Here is a 26,087-nt window from a genome sequence, read left to right on the forward strand (position 1 = left end):
CTGCACTGGCTACTCTCTTCTCCCTTCCCCCTTCCCCATCTTCATTTCTTAGTGAACTAGTTCAATTCTACACTATCCTTCTAATCCCATCAGAAATCTTCCCCTGCCAGCCCCAGCCATGGATTTCTCCTCCTATTTGCTACCTCCACTGCTATTCACATTCCACTGGTTGAAATCACAAAACCATATTGCCTGGGGGCAGCTAGGTGGCACAGTGGATAAAGCACCTGCCCTGGATTCAGGAGGACTTGAGTTCAAATCTGGCCTCATACACTTGACACTTACTGTGTGACCCTAGGCAAGTCACTTAACCCTCATTGCCCTGTGCAAAAAATAAATTAATTAATTTTTTAAAAAAGTGATGTGGGGGGGGGGGCAGCTAGGTAGCATAGTGGATAAAGCACTGGCCCTGGATTCAGGAGGACCTGAGTTCAAATCCAGCCTTAGACACTTGACACTTACTAGCTGTGTGACCCTGAGCAAGTCACTTAGCCCTCATTGCCCTGCAAAGAATTAAAAAAACAAAAACAAAAAAAATATTGCCTGAGTCCACTCCAGATTTATGTTATATAATCTCAACTGGGCTCTCACTGTTTCAAGGCAATTTTTTATGTCTCCCAAATCGATTCACCATCCCACTCACTGCAGCAAATTTTCTAACGTTTTCATCTTTCCTCAAACCTCCCATGGTGCTCCTTCTCCCAACCCTCTCAACTGAGGACTTTGCTTCATATTTTACTGAAAAAAAAAAAATTAGGTCATTTGCCCAAAGCTTCCTCTTCCCCTCTTCTCCTCATCTTGTAATACTCAAGTGTCTCCCTCCACTGTCTTCTCCTTCATCCCATCTCACATAAAGAGGTGACCCCTCGACATGTACACATGATCCCATTCCATCTCATCTTGTCCAATAAGCTGCCCCATCTCCCATCTACACTCTACTAATCTTCAGTCTTTTCCTGTCTACTGATTGTTTCCCTGCTGTCTGGAGACACACACACCCATATCTCCCTCATTATCAAAACAAAAACAAAAAAAACCCTCATTTGATCCAAATCTGCTAGCTATTGCCCTATATCTCCCCTGTCTTTCATGACCGAACTTCTTGAGAAAGTCATCTACAATGGAAGGTGCTAATTCCTTTCCTCCTGCTCTCTTCTTAATTCTCTGTGGTCTGACTTCTGACTTCATCATTCAGCTAAAATAGGCTCTCTCTGATGTTGCCAATGATCTCTTAATTTGCCAGATCTAATGACTTTTTCTCAGTTTTCCCACTTCTTGACCTTTCTGCAGCATTGGACACTGTTGATACTCTCTTCTTTCTAGGTCTACACAACATTGCTCTCTCCTGGTTCTCCTCCAGCTTGTAACCCACTCTTCAGTCTTCTTTGCTTAGATCTGAACCTTATGCTGAATGGCCCATTATGGGCATCACCCAAGGCTCTGTCATGGGCCCTATTCTCCCTCTATAATCCTCCATAATATTGGCTTTGCGATCTCATCATATCCAATAGACTCAATTATCATCTCTTTGCTAAGGATTTCTAGCACCAACTTCTCTGTTGACCCCCACTTTCAAATCTCAACTGCCCAGCGAATATCTCAAACTAGATGCCCTGTAACATCTTAAACTCAACATGTCCAAAACCAAACTCATTATCTTTCCCTCTAAACCAACCCCCCCCCCCCATTTCTAAACTTCCCTGTTACTACCAAGGACACCATCATTCTCCTGGTTATCAAGGTCATGACATGGGTCATCTTTGACTCCGTTCTCATTCATTCTCTTTCATTCACCAGTTCCAATTCTTCAAATGAGATAATTGTCAAATGCTTAGCACAGTTCATGGCACATAATAAGTGCTATAGAAATGTTAGTTACTACCATAATCATCATCAGGTGCCAAGTGCTATTAATTCTACCTTCTAAACATCTCTTGCGTGCGCCCCCTTCACTCTTTCAACTCTGCCACCACCCTAGTACAAGCTGACATCACCTGACACAGGACTGTTTCAATAGCCTGCTAGTGGTTCTGCCTGCCTCAGGTCTTTCTCCCCTCCATTACATCATTTACCCAGCTGTCAAAATGATCTTCCTAAAGTACAGATCTGAACATACCACACGCATACACACACACACACACACACATCAGTCAATAAACTCCAGTGACTCCATGTCAAACCAAATATAGAAGATCAAATATAAAATCCTTTGTTTGGCTTTCTGAGCCCTTTATAACCTGGCCTCTTCCTGCCTTTCTAGTCCCTTTGCTATCCAGTGGCATTAGCTTCCTCACTGTTGTCATACAATACATCTCCTGACTCCTGGCATTTTCACTTGCTATTTCCCATGCTTGCAATGCTCTGCCTTCTCATCTCCACTTCCTGGTTTCTGTGACTTCTTTCAAGTCCTACCTAAGATCCACCTTCTGCAGGAAGCCTTTCCTGATCCCCCTTAATGCTCTTGCCTTATCTTATCTCCAATTTATCCTGCATATAGCTTATTCTTACAAAGCTGTTTGCATGTTGTCTTTTCTTCTTTAGTCTCTGAGCTCTTTGAGGGACTGTGTGTGTGTGTGGTTGTTGGGTTTTTTGTTTCTTTGTTCTCTTTGCATCCCTGGTGCTTAGTATAGTGCCTGGCAATTAATAAACACTTAATAAATACTTGTTCACTTGATTTGACCATGAGAATCAACTGGTAGTGCTTTGACTGGTTGGGCCTTTATTCCCACAGTAAATGAGCTCTGAAGACTAACTCGTGTTGGAGAAAAAAGTCCTTTGTGTCATTCTTTCAAAAGCCAAGGAGGCAGGGGGACTCTGGAAATCCCTCAGTTGTTATTCCAGGACAGTGGTATTTATTCCCTGAAGGCTTTTTTTTCTCCAAGAGAGCCCACTCTGACTTGGTCTGAAACCTTCCCAGGCCATCTGGGATGTAATTCCAGGCCAAGCGTGGGTCCTGGCCCTGTGAGGGGGAAGTTCCATCTGTCTGACTGCAGGAGGTTAATTTGTTCTTCTTTTCCCTCAGAAGAAGTGATACTAGCAGAAGATGAAACAGACGGCGAGCAGAGACACCCCTTTGATGGTAACTCCTCTGAGTTTGACATGATATGTGATAGAGGACATGCTAGGGAAACACTGGGGAATAGGGGCTTCTAAGGTGGACCACTCTTGGCCAAGGGCTATTTGAGGAGATGCTCAAGGAGCCATGCCTAAAATAACCTAATAATCATGAGAGTTAGCTTGTGGGGATGGAGAAAGAAGGGAACCTACCTCCTAAGGATAATTCGTGATAGACAAATGGGGCAGCACTGTAAATACAGAATGCTGGTTCTGGCTCTGGCTCTACATGATTTCCACAATGGGAAACTCCACCAAATCAAGCTTCTTATTTGGGAACTTCTTAATCAGAACTGATGACAAAGCTTCTTTTAATGGAAGATTCTTTTAACTAAGAAGTAGAGTCAAGAACAAGGACTCTGTATCAGTCAGTTACAAAGAAGAGTTCATCAGATACGTAATTGGCAAATGAAAATTGAAGTAATTCATGTGGGAGTCTAAGTGACTCTCTCCAAAGATTGTCTGTCATTATATTAAGGTGCCCCAGGTTTGACTTGTGCAACTGGGCCCCAGAAGGCATTGGGGAGAAGCTTCCAGGAGGCAAATTTCACCTCAATATAAGGAAAAGCTTCCTAACAATTGGAATTCCTAAAAAATGAAATGGGGTGCTTTGGAGGTAGTGAGTTCCCTATTACTAATGGCCTTTGAGCAAATGAGAGTATCTGTTAGGGTTTTATATTAAGTTATATTCAGGCATGTGTTGAAGTAGCTTGTCTCTGGGATCCCTTTCAAGAGAATCTGGGATTCTGTAACTCACTTTTGGGGCTGGGCCCAGATGCTGAGGTGAGTGTCCCCAACTCTTTCTTTGGCTTCCCAGCCAAAGTGCTAAAGAGAACAGGGCAGAAGCAATTTCCCTAACAAAATTCCCTGTTCACCCAACCTGAGACTTCAAGAAAAACCGTTCTTAAGAACATCCAGTTCTTAGTGCCTAGGCTGGGACAACAAGGGTAATGTCTTTTTCTCTTGCCATGTTCCTATTGTTGGCGCTCTGCGGAGAGCCACTATAAAGAAGAGCAAGACAGACCTGCTGAACCCCGAAGAAGCCGAGGATCAGCTGGCTGACATGGCCTCAGTGGGTGAGTGTTTCCTCTCTGCTCAAGATCCTCATTCCAAGAAGCATGGTTTGGGAGAATATAGCACTTATCCTCCTAGTACCTTCTCCTTCCACCAGCATCTTGGCGAACAAATGGTTTAAGTTTTTCATTCTTTGGGTCCCTGATTTTGTTTTGTTTGTTTGTTTGTTTGTTTGTTTTGGTGAGGCAATTGGGGTTAAGTGACTTGCCCGGGGTCACACAGCTATTAATGTGTCAAGGATCTGAGGCCAGATTTGAACTCAGGTCGTCCTGAATCCAGGGCCAGTGCTCTATCCACTGCACCACCTAGCTGCCCCTGGGTCCCTGATTTTAAAAAAGCTTTTAGGCTGTATTCAGAGAGGTACAAGGGAGGTAAGAAACCTTCTGAACTGTGCCTTGATTATTTGGAGACACTACGTTATAGAAAGGATAGTGACAAAGTAGAGTCTCTCCAGAGGAGAGAAGCGAGGTAAGAGAGGGGAAACCAGACCATACTACAGTATTCTAGGTGTCATGAGGATGATGCACTTGGGCAAGACAAGATTTATCAGGGCCACAATAACCATCTTCAAGTATTAGAAGGGTTGACATATAGAAGAAGGATTAACTGTATTTTTCTTGGCCCCAGAAGTCAGAACTGAGAATGGCAAAGATATAGAGTTCAGCTCCACATAAGGAAAAATTTTCTAATAATTTAAAATGTTTTTTAACTTTCAGAGTTATAAAAAAATGGAATAGGCTGCCTTGGGAGGTGGTTAGTTCTTCCTCACTAAAGGTCTTCAATTAGAGACTGGATGATTGATTTTTAAAAATTTCTTTTTGCAGAGCAATGGGGGTTAGTAAGTGTCAAGTGTCTGAGGTCAGATTTGAACTCAGGTCTTCCTGAATCCAGGGTCGGTGCTTTATCCACTGTGCCACCTAGCTGCCCCTGGATGATTGATTTAGCAAATATGTAGAATTCAGATTTGGGTTAAATTTGGTGACTTCTGGAGTCCCTTCCAACTCTGAGGTTGTAAGATTCTGTGAAACCTGGGATGGGGAAGGAGGAGAAGGAGTACTCAGGGAGACATAAAGAGAGAAAGGAGAGATGGGGTTGGAAGTTCTTTGGCAGAATACAACTGAGAGAATTGGACTGAGATTCCCTCCACAAGCAGTTCCCTTAGTCAGTAACATGAATGAGTTTAGTTAACAAATGTTGGCCAGGTACCTATTCTGGATTAGGTGCTGAGGATGATCCAAAGATACATGATGTGGGCTCTACCTTCAGAGAACTTACAATAAGTCTAATCAGGGAAGTGCTAACAGCAAAGCTGGCCAAGGAGATGAGATATATACAAATACAGGCAGCTGCTAGCTTCTAGTGATTCCCACTCAGATCATTCTGAAAGTCCTCAAGTGAACTTCCTTCACCCAGTCAGCTTATTGATATGCTCTTCATAAAGCTCCCCCTACCCCCCAAATCCCAGTTTCATTCCAACTCAGTAGTTCCTTTCCCAACCCCCAAGAGTTCCTCTGGGCCAGTCAGAGTTAAGGGGAGAGGGAGAGAAATTGAAGACTTGGTAACACTGACCAGGAGGGAACAAGGAATCATGAAGATGACTGAGACTTTGAACCTGAATGACTGAAAGAGGAAGAGAATTGCTAGCAAGAGGAGAAACACTATGGGATAGAGGAAAGATCATTGGATGAGGTGTCAGAAGGCCCAGATTCCAGTGCAACCTCTTCTACTTACTCATTATATGAACTAAGGCAAATTGCCTAAATTCTCTGAACTTCAGCTTCCTCATTTGTAAAATGGACATAATATCTGCCCTGATTATCTCATAGGGTTGTGATAATTCAGACTATACACACACACACATATATGTGTGTGTGCACGTGTGTGTGTTTAGATATATGTGTTGCATATATTATACATAGATGAGCACTGTGAAGGACTATGCAAATGTAAATAATTATTATACTGTCTTATATATAGTAGGTACCTAATGAATATTTCTTGAATGAATGAATAGGACAGTCTAGACCTAGAAGAGTTTGTTTGTTTGTTGTTTGTTGTTTTGGTTTTTTTAGTGAGGCAATTGGGGTTAAGTGACTTGCCCAGGGTCACACAGCTAGTAAGTGTCAAGTGTCTGAGGCCAGATTTGAACTCAGGTACTCCTGACTCCAGGGCTGGTGCTCCATCCACTGCACCACCTAGCCGCCCCAAGAGTTTGTTTGGAGGCAGAGGGGACATAAATTTGGTTGGGACAAAATGAATGTCAGAGGGCAATTGGAGATAAAGGTCTAGAGCTCAAAAGGCAAGTCAAGGCTACAAAAATACGGGGAACCCAAGGCAGGAATTCCCCTCTTCTTTTCACCCTCCTACATGAGGTCAGATGAGGTATCCTGCTCTCAGGATTTTAGCCTCCAGTCCTGAATTCTAGATCTCTTTAAAGAGCTCCCAACTTTGTGGTCCCCTGGGGTACCTGACCTCATCAAGCCCCACTTCAATTGCTTTTGAGTCTTTGGTTGGCTTGACTTACTTAGCTTTAGGAGTTGGTGTCCCCATATAGGGCCTGGGAATGAAATCTGAGTCACTGAGATCATTTTGCCTTTTTTTTTTTTTTTAATGGAGTGCTTTACCATAGCATCATTGTTTCTTTCTGTTGGTGGTCCTTTGCCCTCAGACTACTCAGCAAAAGATTGCAGGAGCCCAGATCATTAATTCAGAACTTTAGGAAAATAAACATGTATGTTGATCATAGCTGCTTGTTCCCAGAGCATTCACTGTGTTGTGGCTACTAGGCATATGCTGTTGTTTCCAAAGTCAGACAGAGGTCTGTTAAACTAAAGCCCAAGACTATCCATATCTATAGCAGGATATTCTACCCATGCTCCCTACCCAGAATCCTTCATGCAGGATTACCTTTTACCTTCACTCACTGTGGCCCTTAGCTGTCCCACAGGCTGGAGTTGGGGTGATGCCTCTCTCACAGCCCCCCATTTCCCCCACAACCCCTTCCCGAGGAGCTGTGCCCAACAACACCTGTTCCCCACAGAAACCCCTGAAGTTTGTGGGGGGAGTCAGAGAGTCAGACTCAGCCCCCACCTAAGCAGGCAAGCAAATGGTCTGAGGAGACAGATAACTGCAAGGTATCATTATTGACATTGTGAGATATAATTGTTTGTTTTTTATTTTGTTAATTTCGGGGAAACCTCCTTCCAGTAAGAGTCACAGCTGCAAAGTGGAGGAGCCTGAGGCTGGGGAGGGGGAGGTTGGGTTTGGGGGGGTGGTGTTAATATTCCCTGAGGCTGGTGGGTTTGCTGTCCAGGCTAATTGACTCTCTGGCCCCCAGCCTTGCCCCGGGCTGAGTTATGGATTAGTTTCCTCCGCAGGAAGGGCCTGCTGAGACTAGCCTGACTTGTTCCTTTCTCCCCTTGGCAGGTTCTCCCTTCGCCCGAGCCAGTATTAAAAGTGCCAAGCTGGAGAACTCGACTTTTTTTCATAAAAAGGAGAGGAGAATGCGCTTCTATATCCGCCGCATGGTCAAAACTCAGGCCTTCTACTGGACAGTTCTCAGTCTAGTAGCTCTCAACACGCTGTGTGTTGCTATTGTTCACTACGACCAGCCAGATTGGCTATCTGACTTCCTCTGTGAGTGGGTCCTCTTGCTTCTCTTTCTCCTAAAATGTCTTTTCTTCCACCTATGCCTTCCTATTCTTTGTCTTTTTTTTTTTTTTAGTGAGGCAATTGGAGTTAAGTGACTTGCCCTGGGTCACACAGCTAGTAAGTGTTAAGTGTCTGAGGTCACATTTGAACTCAGGTCCTCCTGAATCCAGGGCCGGTGTTTTATCCACTGCGTCATCTAGCTTCCCCCTTTGTCTTTTCTTAAAAGCTCCATATGCCTTCCTTCTTTGACTTCATGAGTAGATCATTCTTTGTGCTGTTTTTCACAACTAGGCAGCTGGGTAGTGGGGTGGATAGAGCACTGATCCTGGAGGCAGGAAGACCTGAATTCAAATCTAGCCTCAGAGACTTACTGGCTATTGTGAACCTGAGAAAGTCACTTAAATGCTGTCTGCTTCAGTTTCCTCATCTGTAAAATGGAGATTATAATAGGACCTACTTCCTAGGGTTGGTGTGAGGATCAAATAAGACTGTCTAGGGAAGTAATCAGGGTTAAGTGACTTGCCCAGGATCACACAACTAGTAGGTATCTGAGGCCATATTTGAGCTCAGGTACTCCTGACTCCAGGGCTGGTGCTCTGTCCACTGCGCCACCTAGCTGCCACTAAATCAAATATCTTTAAAGCACATTGCAAACCTTTGTGAGCTATATAAACATCTATTATTCCTATAACACCATTCATTCTTACATACTCGTGCCTGGTACACAGCAGGCACTTACTTAGTGCTTATTTATAGATCGATTGATTATGGTTGTTCCGCTTAGCCCAAAGCTTCTCAAACTATGAGTCGTGACCCCATATGGAGTCACATAACTGAATGTGGAGATCATGAAAAATTTGGCAACAGTAAAAGGTTCATGTATACCTAATTTATATACCTATATACCTGGGGTCACATAAAGATTTCTCAGGCAAAAAGAGGTTGAGGGTGGAAAAGGTTTAAGAAGCCCTGCTCTAGGGGCAGCTAGATGGCGCAGTGGTTAAGGTACTGGCCCTGAATTCAGGAGTACCTGAGTTCAAATCCAGCCTCAGACACTTGACATTTACTAGCTGTGTGACCCTGGGCAAGTCACTTAACCCCCATTGCCTACAAAAAAAAAAAAAAAAAAAAAAAGAAGCCCTGCTCTAGCTTTTTTTATAGCTCCCCCTCCTCCTACCAGTAACAGTCTTGTTTAGAAGCAAGAGTGAAGGGGCAGCTAGGTGGTGCAGTGGATAAAGCACCGGCCCTGGATTCAGGAGTACCTGAGTTCAAATCTGGCCTCAGACACTTGACACTTACTAGCTGTGTGACCCTGGGCAAGTCACTTAACCTCAATTGCCCTGCAAAAAAAGAAAAGAAGCAAGAGTGAGCCATGTCAAAGCACAGCCTATTTCCTTCCTCACTCTCTCTGTCTCTGCTGCCCTATTTTTTGTATCAGCCTGGGCAGGTCCCTAATTACCTCCACACAACAGAGTGGAATAAGACCTGGACTTGGGTTCAGAATCAGAAGGGCCTAGGTATAAATCCTAGATTTCCTGGCTCTGATACTTTGGACAAGTCACAGACCCTTAGTAGAACTCACATTCCTCAACTATAAGAATAATAGCTGTGGCATTTTATATATAATATCTGTAAAATAAAGGGAATGAACTAGATGGTCTTCAAGGTTAAGTTCCCTGATTCTAGGTGTCATCTAGGATTCTAAAGTGAGGGACTGGCTGACAATACAGAAGAGAAAAAGAGTAGGGGAAGAGAAGGGACCTGTGTTTTTTTTGGTTTTTTATGTTTGTGGGGGGCAGGGCAGTGAGGGTTAAGTGACTTGCCCAGGGTCACACAGCTAGTAAGTGTTAAGTGTCTGAAGTCAGATTTGAACTCAGGTCCTCCTGAATCCAGGGCCGGTGTTTTATCCACTATGCCACCTAGCTGCCCCCTGGGACCTGTATTTTTAGTATTTCTTCAGCCTGTCTGTGCCATCTCTCTCTCTCTCTCTCTCTCTCTCTCTCTCTCTCTCTCTCTCTCTCTCTCTCTCTCTCTCTCTCTCTCTCTCTCTCTCTCTCTCTCTGTCTTTCTTTCTCTGCATCCTCTGAACCTCTTATTCAGTTTTTACTTTCCTTTTTCTTTTCCTTTTGAATTTCAATTGCTTGGGCTCAGTCTGGGAAAGTCCTCCCTGCAGAGCCTCTAGTCTATGCCCAGCGGGTCCGGAGTTCAGCCCAGATGCTTCAGCAGCCAAAGGCTGTATCAGCAATCCGGGGATATGTTGCCCTTTTAGAGAGCCTATGGGCCTCTCCATGCCAGGATTTAGCAGACAGAGGAACCCAGGCATGCTCAAGAAAAGGAAAGATGTGAAAGGTGGAGAAACCTCTGACCAAAATTAAAATAAAGAGCTTTGGGCAATCAATAAGCACTTGAAATCCAAACCAGAGTAAGAGATGTAGGGAAAAAAGAAAGTTAATCCCCTTTCTTCCCCCCCCCCAAGAAATCAGTTCTAGACTAAGAGGGGACTATTGACTTTGGTTTTTAAGGAGTCTCATTGAGCTTTTATCTTTAAGCGGCCCCTCTATCTCAGCTTCCCTTCCAAGCCAGGCTAAAATGAATGTAAACTGGTAGGTTCAAGGTTGGTAAGATCCGCCTTTCTGACATGAGCTCCCTTGGCCTGGGGAGGGAGAAGAGTTGATACCCAGTCAACAGGGTGAACACCGGGAGCAGGAAGAGTTAATGGAAAGGGTGTCTCTCAGCTAATCCATAACCCTTGCCCAATTCCTGTGATCTCACCATTCCCTCTTGGCTTGGTCCAGGAAACTCTGAAAGAAGAGGGCCCTGACCCAGTTCCAACATAAGTAATTCCATTCGGCCTCCCAGAAGGCTCCTCAGGAATGAGGATTCGTTACTTCCTGCTTTGGAGTTAGTAGAATGCTCCGCTGTTATTCTCCCGAGGCAGTTGCTTTGTTTGTCCTGGTTTGAGGAGGCCAGGAGAAAGACTGCTTCTGCTCTGCTGAAGGCCAAGGAATGGGCCTGGGGTACGAGAGAAAGAGCCCAGGACTGGAGGCCCCTGAGCTCCATTAACTAACTTACTGCATGACTCTGGGCAGTCATTTACCTTTCTCAGCCCATAGCATGAAAGGATTAGAGTCCCACCATCCTTCACTTCCTGCCCTCCCACCAGCTCTTCTATAGTCCCCTATACAAATACGTCCCTGGAGCTGCAATTTGGAATTTGTCTTCCCACTCAACTTTTCCTCCCCCTTCCAGTTCTGTAACCTAGGAATCTTGATAGAATCAATTCTCCCGTTTTTCCTGGGATTACACATGTCAGATTAGGACCCAACTCACCATCCCTATAATTTTCTGCCCCTTCTCAGCCACTAGTCCCTTATACTGGTAGTTTCTTCCATTAGAATGTAAGTTCCTTGAGGGCAGGAACTGCCTGCAATTGTATTTGTATACCCAGGTTTAACACAGTCCTTGTCAGATATTAAGCACTTTGTACATTTTTTTTCATTCATTTATTCATTCTAAGTTCCCATGTATCATTTTTAAAAATTTCATTTGGATTTTTACATGGCTTTTAGTCAACAAATATTCATTAAACATCTACTTTGTGCTAGGCTCACGGGGGGGGGGGTGTACAAATACAAAGAATAATATAAGCCCTACTTGCAAATGCTTGCATTCTAATAGCAGACGATGACAAACAACACGGATCATACATTGTAATTATATGCGGTTAAAATAGAACCGATAATCTGAAAGATCAGGTTATCCCAAAGTCCCCTGTGTTGGATTTTAGGTTGTGATAGGATTCCTGTAACCCCATTATATAGATTTTCAGCATCAGGAGAGGAGGTAGAAAAGCTGAGATTTTTTTTTTCCATGAAAGGACTCGCTAACTCTCGCTTCATTCAGCTTCACTTTGGATCAGATGATATCTCTATTCCCCATACCAGTGTTATTTAAAAAAAAAAAAAAAAGCATCACTGTAATACCATTGGTTTCCACACCTTTCTCACTGGACCAGAGTCTTCAGGGTAAAACCACAAGCTACCAAAAGTCCTAAAGACCTAGCTCAGAGTACCAGTCAGACTTTTTCATGAGATAGACTTGTTTTTGCTCCCCCTGAGACTGTTCTGGAAGAATGGAGATGTGAGTAATTATCCTTTCCCAAAGGGGCCCAAGGAAACATGACATTTACACAATGAGTCACCAAGGTCAAGACTGGGACCTCTAGAAGAGCCACCTGGAGACCCCAAAGGCTAATCCTTTTTTCTGTTTCCCTTCTCTCTCACTACCAGACTATGCAGAATTCATTTTCTTAGGACTCTTTATGTCCGAAATGTTTATAAAAATGTACGGGCTTGGGACGAGGCCTTACTTCCACTCCTCCTTCAACTGCTTTGACTGTGGGGTAAGTTCTTGAGAGATCTTCTTTGGCCCTGCCTAGAACCATCAGAGTTGCCGTAGGGGCAAGAGATGGAGGCCGGGAGAAAGATCCAATGGCAACTTTTCCACCTCCCCGGAGGTTAGCAAGAAACTGACCCCCCAAGGTTCAGAGTGTAATCTTCTAGGTTGGCAATAGGGAAGCAAAGCAGGAATGAAGAGAGACTAGTCATTGCTCCAGACCTTGCTGGTCACACAGAAGATCAAGGTCTTTTAGTGCTATTGTAGTTAGGGACTAGGAAATTGCTAAGGGACATTTCCACAATAAGAAAATGGAGGAGGGAGGGGTAATGGAGGGGCCACTGTCACTGGGTATCAAACCAGCTGCTTCTTGCTCCAGGTTATCATCGGGAGCATTTTTGAGGTGATCTGGGCTGTGGTGAAACCTGGAACATCCTTTGGGATCAGTGTGCTACGAGCTCTCAGGTTATTGCGTATTTTCAAAGTCACAAAGTAAGTCTTCTCTGTTCCCTGCTCCCCTGACATTCCAGGTGGGAGGTGGGAGGAAAGGAGAGTAGCCTCTCTCCAAACACTTGCCAGTAACCTGTCATGACAGGAAATGGGGGTTAGGAGTGTAAGAGGGGTCTAGATGGCCACTGGAGTCTTCAGATCTTGGGGGGAACAGGGTGGTACTCAAGCCAGTCCCCTATTGCCCCCCTACCTGATTGGCCTGACCAGGCAGGGGTAACCATCAGTAACTGTGTCTTCTGTTGGTAGATACTGGGCTTCTCTCAGGAACCTGGTCGTGTCTCTCCTCAACTCCATGAAATCCATCATCAGTTTGTTATTCCTCCTCTTCCTTTTCATTGTTGTGTTTGCCCTTTTGGGAATGCAGCTCTTTGGAGGCCAGTAAGTGCTCAGCATCCCAGCATCCCCCTTCTGGCAGCCCCTGCTCAAACCTGCCCTTTTCCAAAGCCCCATCATGCCTTTGTTCCATCATGTCACCCTGGAGCAGAACTGCCACCTGCTTCCCCCTCCCCCAACCTCCCTTGCCCATTTGGGCAGATTTCCTCCTGGGCTCCTGGTGTCATTGCTACTGGTGACTTGCCCCAGTGCTTTGACTTGGTGGGAAAAGCCTTGGGGAGCTTTGGGGCTTGGAAACAATGTTTGTTTTCGTTTTTCGCAGGTTCAATTTTGACGATGGAACGCCTCCTACCAATTTTGACACTTTTCCAGCAGCAATAATGACAGTATTTCAGGTATGGCTTCTGCCCCACCCCCTCAGCCCACCTTCATTAAGTCATGAAGCCTATTTGTTACCATAATGATAGAGTTGGCTTTTTAGTCACATAGTGAGTCTATCTAAGATACCAGAAGGCGCTCCAGAGAACGGACCAGAGATTAAACCCCTCTTCCTTTTCTCTTCCTTTTCCTCTCCTTTCCCTTCCCCTCCCCCTCCTTTCTTCTCCCCTCCTCTAATGGACCTCAACCTCAGCATCTCCCTCTTCTCTCCTCCCCTCCCCTCCATCCTCTCCCTATTCCCCATCCTCACTTTCACAATTTCCTCACGCTCGCCTTCATCTTCCCCTCCCTCACCTTCATTCTCTCTCTCCTTCCTTACCTTTCCCCTCTTTCTTGTTCTCTCCTGTCCCCATCACTACACCCAAGGATCATTATTACCTTCCTGGTTTGTCATATTACCTTCCCGAGCTTCGAGGGCCTGGGGCAAAAAGCAGAGCCAGAGCTAGGGGGCCACACTTGGAACTCAAAGCCTAAGTAGTTTCCAACCAGAGAGGTGGCACCGTATGGTGGAGGGGGCAGGGATTTGGAGGCAGATGATTTAGGTTCAAATGCCAGTTCTGCCACTAATTGCCTGTGAGACCTCGGACAAAAAAATTAACCTCTTTGGGCCTCGGTTTCTACATTGGTAAAATGAGAACATTGGACTCCATGACCTCTAATATTTCTTCCAACTCTAAATTTATGAACCTGCAAGGATGGGGGAAAGGGGTGCAAGTAAAGCTTACTTTACCTCCTTCCTCAAGCTGGGTACCTTCAGTGTGTGGAAGGGCCAACGAAGGCTTGGAGAGGAAGGCCCTACCTAAATTGCCAGGAATACTTTATGCTTTTCAAAGGGCCTTCATGAGGTTTTACCTTATCCTCAAAAAAGCCATATGAGGTGGCTGTGGGCATATGGTGTGGGAGGGAGACACCAGGGGACAGGGCAAATAGCACCACACCTGGAAGCAGGAAAGACCTGGGTTTGAATCCTACCTCTGATGGGACTCTTTGGGCAAGTCTTTTGCCTTTTGGAGAGCATCAGTTTCTTCATATGTGAAATGAGAAGAATGATTCTTGTAGTGTCTACTTCACAAGGTTGCTAATGGATGGATGGATGGATGGATGGATGGATGGATGGATGGATGGATGGATGGATGGATGGATGGATGGATAGGGTGAGAGAGAGAATATATGATCTCTATATATGTATATGTATATATACACATATATCTATATATGGTACTTAGTATGCCTCAAAGTGCTGCCTAAATGTCTGCTGTCAGTAGTAGTAAGTCAGTCAATAAGCTTTTATTGAGCATTTGTTTCTCATGTGCCAGGGACTGTACCAAGTCCTGGGCATACCAAGAAAAACATAAAGCAACTCGCTGTCTTCAAGGGAATGTCCATCCTAATGGGGAAGGAAACAGGTAAATGTTTGGGTCCATACAAGCCCTACATAGATGAAGGGTGATCTGAAAGAAGAAGGTACTAGAACAGGTAGAGGGACCAGAAAAGGTCTTCTGGAGAAGGTGGGATTTCATCTGAGTCTTGAAGGAAGCTAGAGGGAACTGAGATAGGGTTGGTATCCTTGACATTTCATAGCAGAGAAGCCTGAATCCTAGAGAAATGAAATACCTTGCTTGCCCCAGGTCACAGAGAACTGTAGCTGGGGGTGGTCTGGCATCAGGTGAGCCCATTGTTAAGTTTTCAGGGAGTATTTATACCTCAGTAGTTAGCAAATGTTACAAATCAGGGCTTGATTTATTATTTTGTTGGTTGTCTAGACTTAAGAAAGTAATAGAGCTTATGAAAGTAAAGTTAATAATGCAGAATAAATGCAAAAGTATGTCATGAGGGGGAGGGGCATCCAGGTGGTGCAGTGGCTAAAGCATCGGCCCTGGATTCAGGAGGACCTGAGTTCAAATCCAGTTTCAGCCACTTGACACTTACTAGCTGTGTGACCCTGGGCAAGTCACTTAACCCTTGTTGCCCCACCTCCACCCCAAAAAAGTATGTCATGGGCACATTTTTATTTTTGGTGAGCCAGTTGTTAAACATTTGCCATCACACCCTGACTAGAATCTGTGTCCTTACTCCCAATTCAGGGCCCTGAAATAAAAGAGGCTCAGAAAATCCTGCCCCTTGCTTTTTTTTTTAACCATTCAAATGTTTTTTTTTTAATTTATGAAATAATGGAAGTATTTCCATAACATAATAGAATTTTTAAAAAGATAATTGCACATGAAACTACAAATCTATTGTTTACAATTTTCCTTTTAAATATATAATAGAGTTATCATGGAACTTTTTTTCCCTTTCTCTTCCCCGTCCTAGAGATAGCTACCATTAGACAGAAATGTATGTGTGTGTGTAAAATCATTCTATACATACTTGTATTGATCAGCTCTAGCTTTAAGGATTTGGGTCCAGAAGTGAGGGCAAAAGCTTAGGGGCCTGAGCCCAGCGGGGGGGCAACACTCTGGAGGCCTTTTACTCCAAGCAAGATTTGAGCCAGAATTCTGAGCATTGCTCATCCCCCACAAGGCAACTGAAACCAGAGTTCATCATTAGGATAGGAATTTGCTTATCCCGCCATAACAGCTGAGTGTCTGAGTCTACAGGAAAGCCCCCTCTGGCTGCCGAGCTGAGAAGGGCATTGATTTCATCCTTTTGGATTTTTTCAGATCTTGACTGGAGAAGACTGGAACGAAGTGATGTACGATGGGATCAAATCTCAAGGGGGTGTCAAAGGGGGCATGGTGTTCTCCATCTATTTCATTGTGCTGACACTCTTTGGAAACTGTATCCTTTGGGGCATCTGATGATATGGGGGAAAAGAAAGTGAATGGGGCATCTGGGAGGTGAGAGTCTATGATTATAGGTTATAGTGGGGCATGGAGGATGGGAACAGATGTATACATAACTAGCCAACAGGAGGCAGGATATGGCACAGAGGACTTGGAGCCAGACAGGCCTGAGTTCAAATCCTGCCTGAGATACTTCTTAGCTGTGTAACTTTGGGCAAGTCACTTAAACACTGTCTACCTTAGTTTCCTCATCTGGGGAAAATGGGAATAATATCAACACCTACTTGACAGAGTTGTTGTGAGGCTTAAAAGAGATGACCTTAAAGAACTAATAAATGTTAGCTATTATTATTATTATTTAATAGATTGCTGGACTTGGAATCAGGAAGACCTAAGTTCAAATTCTGCCTTTGAAGCTATGTGACCCTGGATGAATCACTAAAGCCTCTCTTAGACTCAGTTTCCTCATCTGTAAAATTAAGGGGTTGGACTCAGTGGCCTCCATCATCCCTTTCAGATCACAATCTATGATTTCATGACATTATTGTCCTTCGAACAATGCCAGTTCTTTCCTTGACTCCTGGCTCCCCAGATACCCTACTGAATGTGTTCTTGGCTATCGCAGTGGATAACCTGGCCAACGCCCAGGAGCTCACTAAGGTGGAGGCGGTGGGAGAATGTTTCTCTGGCAAAGTTACTACCTGCTCATGCTTGATCAGGACAGCCTAGTGGAAGGGGAGCGAGCCAGTGGGGATGGGGGGGGAGAACCTGGAGAAGCCCCCAAACTTTTAGTGTGTAGGATCAAAATGTGTGTTCTAGATCCCAAGGAAGAAAAGAGGGAAACAAGGAAACAAGCATTTATTAAGTACTTTCTATGTACTGGGCACCAAGTGCTTCACAAATATTACCTCTGATGGGAAGTTCCCAGCTTAGACACCAGCTAGCCAGAGCCACCCCAACCTCCATAGACTAGAGAGTCAATTGATTTCTGTTTGCCTCAGTTTCCTCCACTGCAAAATGGGGATCATAACAGACCTCTACCTCCTCCAATGGTCCTTATAAGGATCAAATGAGATAAGATTTGTAAAGCCCTTAACACAATGCCTAGCACATAGCAAACACTATATAAGTAGAAATATGTTAGAGATTGGCACCTCAAGTGTGATTTCTTAGTTTGCCTAGAATTTGTAGATAAAGAGGCAGGACAATGAAGATTTGGAGACAGGAGACCTAGGTTGGTCCAGATCCTGGTGCTGCTATTTACCACGTGTGTGACACTGAGCATATCACTTACCTTCTCTGCTTCCATTTCCTCATCTTTAAAATGACAAGGTTGGGAGCAGCTAGGTGGTGCAGTGGATAGAGCACCGGCCCTGGAGTCAGGAGGACCTGAGTTCAAATCCGGCCTCAGACACTTGACACTTACTAGCTGTGTGACCCTGGGCAAGTCACTTAACCCTCACTGCTACACCGAAGAAGAAGGAGGGGGAGGAGGAGGAGGAGGAGGAGGAGGTGGTTGTCTACATGGCTATACTGTAGGAAGAGTCTTTACCATGAGCTCACAAAAAGATCCAGGAATCCGTGCCTGGGCATAGGCAGTCAGGGGGGCTTGCCCTTCCACCTCTTCTTCTACCTCATTTCTTCTAAACCTACTCTTTGTCCTTGCTTCTATCTCCTAACCCTCCAGTAATTCCTATTCTCCCAGTACATCACCCCTGCTCTCACTTCACTTTCATCACTTCATAGTGTAAATGACAGAATTAACCAATTCGATTATGCACGGCCCTCCACCTTTGAATCCCTCCAATCCCGGCTTGCCCCCACCATCTGCCTTCTCTGCTCCTACTTCTGTGCTGCCAAAAGCTGCTGGGGAGAGTCATGCATCCATGCTATCTGGATCCACTACAAATTCATGTTTTTCTCATCTCAAATGGGCTCTTTCAACTGCACAGCTGTCTTGTTTTTTTCTTAGATTCTTTATCATACTTCCTACAATGGTTATTCTAACCCGCCACCACCCCTCACAGCAAGTGACCTTGTCTCCTCCAGGCTGCTGTTCATGGTGAACTTCCTCATCTCCTCTACTCATTCTCTTACCCGTTCCCTTTTCCTTTGTTTCAATCAGAGAGAGACAGAGACACAGACTGACAGACAGACAGACAGAAACAGAGGGGGGGGGAGACAGAAACAGAGAGAGAATAGAGAGCCAGAGAGAAAGACAAAGAGCCAGAGAAAGAGAATGAATGAGTGAATGGATAAGCTCCCAGAGAAGAAGGAATAGATGGGATCATGAATAGAAGAGCTGGTTTTGGCAAAGAAAAGGGTCCTCTCTCTCTCTCTCCCTCTCTCTCTCTCTCTCTCTCTCTCTCTCTCTCTCTCTCTCTCTCTCTCTCTCCCCCCCCCCTCTCTCTCTCTCCTCTCTCCTCTCTCTCCTTCTCTTCTCTTTCTCCCCTCCCCCCACAATCTCTTTCTGTCTACTACTAAAAACTTCTTACTGCCTACATTTATGCTCAGGTCTCCCTCATCTTAAAAAATAATCACTTTCTTCTATCACCCCATCAAGCTAATATTCAATATCTCTTCAACTCTTCACTGCTAAATTCCCAGTCACCCATCTCAACCTCACCAGCTTCTCATTTCTCTACACCCTTGCAATCTGGCTGCCAAGCCCATTACTGTACTAAAACTTCTCTCTCAAAAATGACCCCAAATCTCTTAACCACTAAATCCAGTGGCCTTTTCTCACTCCTTATCCTGCTTGAATACTCTGCAACTTTTAACACCATTATCATTATCGAAACCCCTCATCCTGGTTCTTCTATCCTCTCTTGGTTTCTTTCACATTGATTCTATGTATCTGACAGCTTCTTCTTAATATTTTTTGCTGGACCCATCAGTTTCTGGTCACCAGGGCATGAGTGTCCCCCAAGGCTCTCTCCTAGGTCTTTTCACCTTTCCACATTTTCTCCCTTGATGATCTTAACTTTTCCTGTGGATTCAATTATTATATTGTCACAAGTGATTCTCAGATCTATTTATCTGTCCCTAATCCCTCTCCTGAGCTCCAGACCCATGTTACCAACTACCCAGACCTTCAGTATAGCCATTTGATAAATATTGGTTGATCAATCTCAAACTTAACATGTCCAAAATGAAACTCATTATCTGTGGCCCTAAACCCACCCCTTGCAAATGTTCTTGTTTCTACGTAGGGCACTATCTGAGAATTGGTCATCTGAATAGTCCTTGACTCTTGCCTTTTATCGCTCTTGGCATATCCAGTCAATCATCAACAAGCATTTAATATATACTTACTAAGTGCCGGACACTGGACAGAGAGCTGGGGATAATAAAAAAAAAAAAAAACAGACAAAACCTTCAAGGAGCTTATACACTAACGGAGGAGCCTGCATGTAAATAAATGTGTATAGACAAAATACATACAGGATAAAAGGAAGGTAATCTTCGAGGGGAACACTCTGTGTCTGGAGGAACCAAAAAAGTCCTCCTCTTTAAGAGGACAGTGATGTCAAGAGGCAGAGGTAAGGAGGCAGAGCATTCCAGGTGCATGGGTTGGAGGGGGTGGGGGACAGGAGGGGACAGCCAGCACAGAAGTATAGAGATAGGAGATAAAGAGTCCTGTACAAAGGAGAGCATAGAAGTTGGAATCACCATCCTGTTGAGTGCATAGAAGTCAATTAAATAGGATAAATCTGGAAAGGCAGAAGGGAACACAATCATAAAAAATCTTAAATGCCAAACAGAGGATTTTATACTTGATCCTGAAAATAATAGGAAGCCATTGATGTTTATTGAACAAGAGGGTGACATAGTTAGATCTACACTTTAGGAAAATTACTTTGGTGGCTGAATGGAGGAGTAATTGGAATGGGGAGAGACTTGAGGCAGGGTGACCAATTTGAAGGCTATTGAAGTGGCACAGGAGAGAGATGATGAGGGCTTGAGCTAGGGTTATGGCAGAATGAATGAAAAGAAGGGACTTATATGAGAGATGTTGTAAGGATAAAAAAAGACAAGATCTGACACCTGATTGGATATGTGGGGTATGGGAGAATGAGGAATTGAAGAAGAAACTGAGGTTCCAAACCTGGGAGACTAGGAAGATGGTGATGTCATCAACAGTCATAGGAAAGTTCAGAAGAGGGAAAAGTTTTTTTGGTGGGGAAGATAATAAGTTCTATGGGCAGCAAGGTGACACAGTGGATAGAGCACCAGTCCTGAAATCAGGAGGACTTGAGTTCAAATCTGGTCTCAGACACTTACTCGCTGTGTCATTCTGGACAAGTAACTTAACCCTGATTACAAGTGAAGGAGAGAGGGGTGGAGGAGGGAGGGAGGGAGGGAGGGAGGGGAGAGAAATGAAAGAAAAAGGAAGGAAGGAAACAAAGAAAGAAAGACAGAAAAGGTAAGTTCTGCTCTGGGTTTGAAATGTCATAGAACATCGAATTCTAGGGCAGCTAGGTGGTGCAGTGGATACAGTGCTGGTCTGGAGTTAGGAAGACTCATCTTCATGAGTTCAAATCTGGCTTCAGTCACTTAATAGCTGTATGACCCTGGGCAAGTCACTCAACCAGTTTCCTCATCTGTAAAACGAGCTGGAAAAGGAAATGGAAAACCACTCCAGTATCTTTGCCAAGAAAAGCCCGAATGGGGTCAAGGTAGAGTCAGACACAACTGAAAAATGACTCGATAAGAAAGACATCCAATTCTATATATACATTAAGCCATTAAAGATGCTGGATTGGGGTTCAAAGGAGACACTAGGTCTAGATATATAGATCTGGGAATCATCTACTTAGACCATGGGATGTGATGAGATCATGAAGGAAGATAGACGAAGACCCAGTACAAAACCTTGGGGGATAGCCCTAGTGAGACAAGATGACAAAGACCAGTTACAGAATGTCATCACTTCTACCAGCACAAGATCTCTCCTCTCTTTCCCCTTTCAATTACCTCTTATCTGAATCACTTAAATAGCTTCCTAATTGGTCTTCCTGCTTCTAGTGTCTTCCCGTCTTCAGTCCACCCTCCACAAATCTTCCAGCCTGACCACTCTCCTCTTCAAAAACCCTTGAAGATTTCCCATTGCCTCTAGAATAAAATAAGAACTCAGCCTGGCAGTTTAAGCCATCCACAATCTAGCACCGACAAACCTGTCCAGTCTTAGTCCACTTTTAGCTCCCCCCACCTCACAGCCTTGGAATCCTTATCATCTTCCTTCAGTTGCAAGGTCCTCTGGGCAGCCTTCCTGATTTGCCGTGTCGTTAGTGCTCTCACTTCTTCCTCAGATTACCTCGTATTTACTTCTGGTGTGCCTTAACACAGAATGTAAGCTTTCTGAGGACAGAGATGGTCCCATTTTTGTCTTCGTCCTCAGCATCTCTCACAGTGTCCAGCGCACAGTAGGTACTCATTAGTGTTTGTGGAATTGAATAAGTTTGGATGCCGCTGCATCTTGCACAGTCCATTGGGATTGGAAAATTCCATTGAGAGAGGCCTGTTGCCACTCCATTTACAGAATGCAAATGGCTCAATGAGGTTATGAAGTCTGGTTCCAAGGGGGTCAGCTCCCCTGAGGATGTTTAAATTGGAAAAGAAAAGACCTGTGGGGGAAGAAGACATGTTAACTGTCTTCAAATATTCCAAGGGTTGTCAAGTGATTAGATTTGTTCTGGCTGATCCCAAAGGGCAGAACTAGGAATAATGGGTAGAGATGCCAGAGAGGTGGATTTAGGCTTAAGGTAAGAAAAAAATTCTGCTACTAATAGCACCATCCAAAAGTGGCATGGGCTGTCTGGAGTGCCAGGGCAGGGAGAGAGGAGCATAATGGATCCTTCCATTTCCCACACACACACCCCACCCCTCCTCCTACCTTCCACTGGATAGCTTCAATTGCAAGCTTGAAAGCCATTTGTCAGAACTGTTGCAGAGAATCATTCCCACCCAGGTATGGCTTGGAGTAGTAGCTGATCTCCTCTCCTGCATTCAGATGAACCTTTTGCAGACCCCTCCCAGGAGCCAGGGCACCCAGCTTTGGAAGGGCCTAGGAAAGGGGTTCTAGAGCTGAGCGTCATTCTTTTCAACCTCATGTCCTTGATCCTCAGGTGCGTCTGCCAGGGAGCTCAGGCAGTGAGGAAGAGCAGTGCTATGAATCTTAACCAGAGAGGTCCCAGGCAGAGGGAAAGGGGGAACCCCATTAGCCAAAGATTGGCTGACTCCACTCCGTCTCCTTGTTGTAGCTGACAAGGAGTGTCCTGGTCTGGCTGTTTCCTAGGTGGTAACTTTGCTTCTTTATCACAAAGAGCTGTGTCTGGCTAAGGAAGATGCATTGGAGTAGCATGATGACTCTTATCGGTGGGGTTTGTTCTGTCCATTTCTTTCTTTCTTTTTGTTTTCTGTTTTACGAATAAGGGGCTGCATGGAGGCTGAAGATGGATTAAAAGTCCAAAACGTCTTTTTCTGTATGTATTTTTTGATGTCTATTTTACGCCCCCTTTTCCAACTTCCTTCTCTCTGAGTCTGTCCAGCTGGTGACCCCCAGGGAAGGCCAGCAGCAGTGAAACTTTACCTGGCTTGCCCTTCCCTCTCTATCACCCCCTCCTCCCCAGAGAGAGCTCCATCCATGCCCCTGTGGACCCATAGGCTCCTTCCTTGTGTCTTTGTGTGGGAGCTCTGTGCACTGCATGCCTCGCATGGACCAGTGAGCTTCCTCCCTATGTCCCTGCATGGGGAGCTGTGAGCACTGCGTGCCCAATGCATGTGGGGACGGAGAGGGGGGAAAGGTAGGGTTTGCTCCCCATGCATGTGGGGCTGGCTGTGTTTTGACTTTGGGGATTCAGAGACCTGATGGGGCAGAAAACCAAGAGAAAGAAGGGAGGAAAGTGTTTGACAGCTAGAAACAGCAGCTCATTGGCCACTCCAGGCAGAGGCCAGGGCAGATCCCAGGAGGGGGGACATTTGGATGGTGGGGTAGGTTTTGGAACAAGGTTGTTAACGATCACCAGTCTATGCTAGGGTCAGAGGTCAGGACCCAAGGCCTCTGTCTGTGGTTTGTGAATGGGGAACATGTGTGTCCTTTAGGATGAGCAAGAGGAGGAAGAGGCAGCCAACCAGAAGCTTGCCTTACAAAAAGCAAAGGAAGTGGCAGAAGTGAGTCCTCTGTCTGCAGCCAACCTGTCTATAGCCATGTAAGTGCCACCCATCCAGGGGAACTTTGTCAAGAGGCCTGGGGACGAAGGACCTGGCCATCTCAGCCTCCCTGGGCTGGAGCATGAATGAGGCTGTGCCCAGAACCCCTCTGTCTCAGCAGGAGGATTAGGGAGAGTGGCATCTGGTGACTGACCCTTTGTTGTCAAGCAACCAAACCCATTATCTCTTTAATACCCATCCTCTCCTAGGGGCTTGGGGGATCCTTTGCTTATATGTGGGGAAGGGAGGAGGGAGGTGAACCCTTCTTCCCTTTGTGTGAGTGGGTCTCCCTAATTGAGGGCAAGAGCTTTAAACCAGGGTGTACGCCAAGGGAGGCCGAATCTCCTTCTTTGGAGAATTTTAAGAGCAGGTGAGACTCCTATCCAATTGGGCTGCAACCGCTACCTTCCTGCCCAGCATCGGGGATGGCCAGATGTCTTCATTCCGTATTCCCCCGGTTCCATTCCAGGAAAGAACAGCAGAAAAACCAAAAATCCTCCAAGTCAGTGTGGGAGCAGAGGACAAGTGAGATGCGGAAGCAGAACCTGCTGGCCAGCCGGGAGGCTCTGTACAACGAGCTGGGCCCCGAGGAGAGGTGGAAAGTCTCCTATGGCCGACACATGAGGCCCGACATTAAGACTCACCTAGACAGACCCCTGGTCGTGGACCCACAGGAAAACCGCAACAATAACACGAACAAGAGCAGACCCGGCGACCCCTCCATGGATCAGCGCCTCAGCCAGCAGCGCGCGGAAGACTTCCTCAGGAAACAGGCGCGGTACTACGACCGGACGCGAGGGGGCTACGAGCGGGCCGACTCAGGGGGGCTGGAGCCCCGGAGGCAGAGGAGCAGCAGCAAAGAGGCTGAGCTGAACCACGAAGGCTCCTACGGGAGGGAGCCAGAGTACCAGACTAAGGAGCGCGCCGGGAACCAGGATCGTGGCTTTCGGGAGGGAGACCCAGATCGGAACAAATCGGGGGACCCCCATCGTAGGCATCAGCATCGGCAGGGGGGCGGCAAAGAGAGCCGCAGTGGCTCTCCTCGGACGGGTGAAGGTGACCGGGAACCTCGCAGGCACCGGGCCCATCGGCGACCCGGCGAGGAGGGCACCGAAGACGGCAATAAATCAGAGCGGCGGTATCGACATCGAGAGGGGAGCCGGCCCAGCCGGGGTGGCGACGGGGAGAATGACCCTCCAGATGGGGACCGGAGGAGGAGACACCGCCATGCTGCTCAGTCTACGTATGACAGTGACCTCAAGAGAGAAGATAAGGAGAGGAGACATCGGCGGAGGAAGTAAGTAAAGGGAACTCCAGAGATTGGGTGGGATAGGGAATGGGGTCGCCATTATCGTCTCAAGTGGCTAGTGGGGCCAGATGCCGACTGTACCCAAGGGATACCCAGTGATCTCCAGGAGTTTTCAGGCCAAAAGATGGACGAGGATTTTACCATCCTCTTGGTATTTCTGCCCTAGTGTTGCCCATGTAGGCAATGTCTACTTCAATTCAATCTCTCTTTTAATTTTCCCCGTGTTATTACGGGTGAGTGTTTTCAATTGACTTTATGTTAATCATGAGCTCCACTGCTTCTCCCCAGCTGTTGGAGAAGGCACTCGGCAAGGTTGCCCAGCCTCTCTGCTACAGAGCCCTTCCTCCTGGTGATGGGCTATCTAGAACTCCTGAGCCATTTTGGCCTTTGGACCATCTGGGTAATAGAATCAAGTTTGCACAGGGGACACCTTCCCCAACAAGACAGAATAAGACTTCCTGGTTCCTCAACTCTCTGCTACTGTTCTCTCTCTCCCATGCCCATTGCCTTCTGAAAAAGTTATCAACCCCTCTTATTCACTCCCACAAATCTCCCCTGGATACTCACTACCTATTCCCAGAAAGGGAGCAAAGGACCTCTGGGTATGGCCCTGCTGTTAGGAAATGTTGCTGTCCGAGAGACTCCTGTTCTTAGGGTGAGGTGGGTTGTGCTTGTTGTGGGGAGTGTCCCTGGTCATTAGCCCCCATCTTGGGGTGACACACCGAGCTGCCCCCACCTACCCAATGGCATAATCAACATTGGGCACCTTCACTCTTCCCAGTTGAAGGCCTGAGCATACGCCATGCATGGGACTTGGGAGAAAATATAGGTAGATACGATACAGGGCAGTGTTTGGTTAATGGCCTATGAAGGGTTCCCAGAAGTCACAAAGTTCTCTTCATAAGACTGTAATTAATTCCAAAGTAGATTTGAGGCATGTTTTTTGAGAGACAGACATTAAGCAGGAGAGCCAAGGGAAGCACATATGTGTCACAGATAAAATCAGAGACAATGGCTGTTTAAGCTAACTAGCTAGGGGAGCCCTGGGCTGGTGGTCAGTCTTATTTTTCTAAGATCAGACATGATGACGAGACTTCAGTTATCCCTCAGAATGTCCAGTGAAGAAGCCTTTTTTAAAAAAGAAAACCACAATTGGTTATAATAGCAAAACGTTGAGAATTTTTTTTTCTTTTTGTTCCACTGACCCATAGGAAAAAAATCAGTGTACAACCATAGGTCACAGAATATCAGTTAGAAGTTTCCTT

General features: G+C 45.7%; 1 protein-coding gene across 1 annotated transcript in view; it reads left to right on the plus strand.

Moving 5' to 3' along the window:
• LOC122734709 (voltage-dependent P/Q-type calcium channel subunit alpha-1A) overlaps positions 1-26,087 on the plus strand; it is a 213,052-nt gene that overhangs the window by 100,519 nt on the left and 86,446 nt on the right. The window contains exons 7-17 of the mRNA XM_043975723.1: positions 3,023-3,079; positions 4,095-4,190; positions 7,615-7,824; positions 12,129-12,241; positions 12,614-12,726; positions 12,991-13,122; positions 13,400-13,472; positions 16,179-16,296; positions 16,894-16,961; positions 23,406-23,512; positions 23,983-24,810. Coding sequence (XP_043831658.1) covers positions 3,023-3,079; positions 4,095-4,190; positions 7,615-7,824; positions 12,129-12,241; positions 12,614-12,726; positions 12,991-13,122; positions 13,400-13,472; positions 16,179-16,296; positions 16,894-16,961; positions 23,406-23,512; positions 23,983-24,810 — 1,915 coding nt within the window. The remainder of the gene's footprint in view (positions 1-3,022; positions 3,080-4,094; positions 4,191-7,614; positions 7,825-12,128; positions 12,242-12,613; positions 12,727-12,990; positions 13,123-13,399; positions 13,473-16,178; positions 16,297-16,893; positions 16,962-23,405; positions 23,513-23,982; positions 24,811-26,087) is intronic.

The sequence above is a fragment of the Dromiciops gliroides genome, chromosome 1 (assembly GCF_019393635.1).
Source record: "Dromiciops gliroides isolate mDroGli1 chromosome 1, mDroGli1.pri, whole genome shotgun sequence".
NCBI lineage: Eukaryota > Metazoa > Chordata > Mammalia > Microbiotheria > Microbiotheriidae > Dromiciops > Dromiciops gliroides.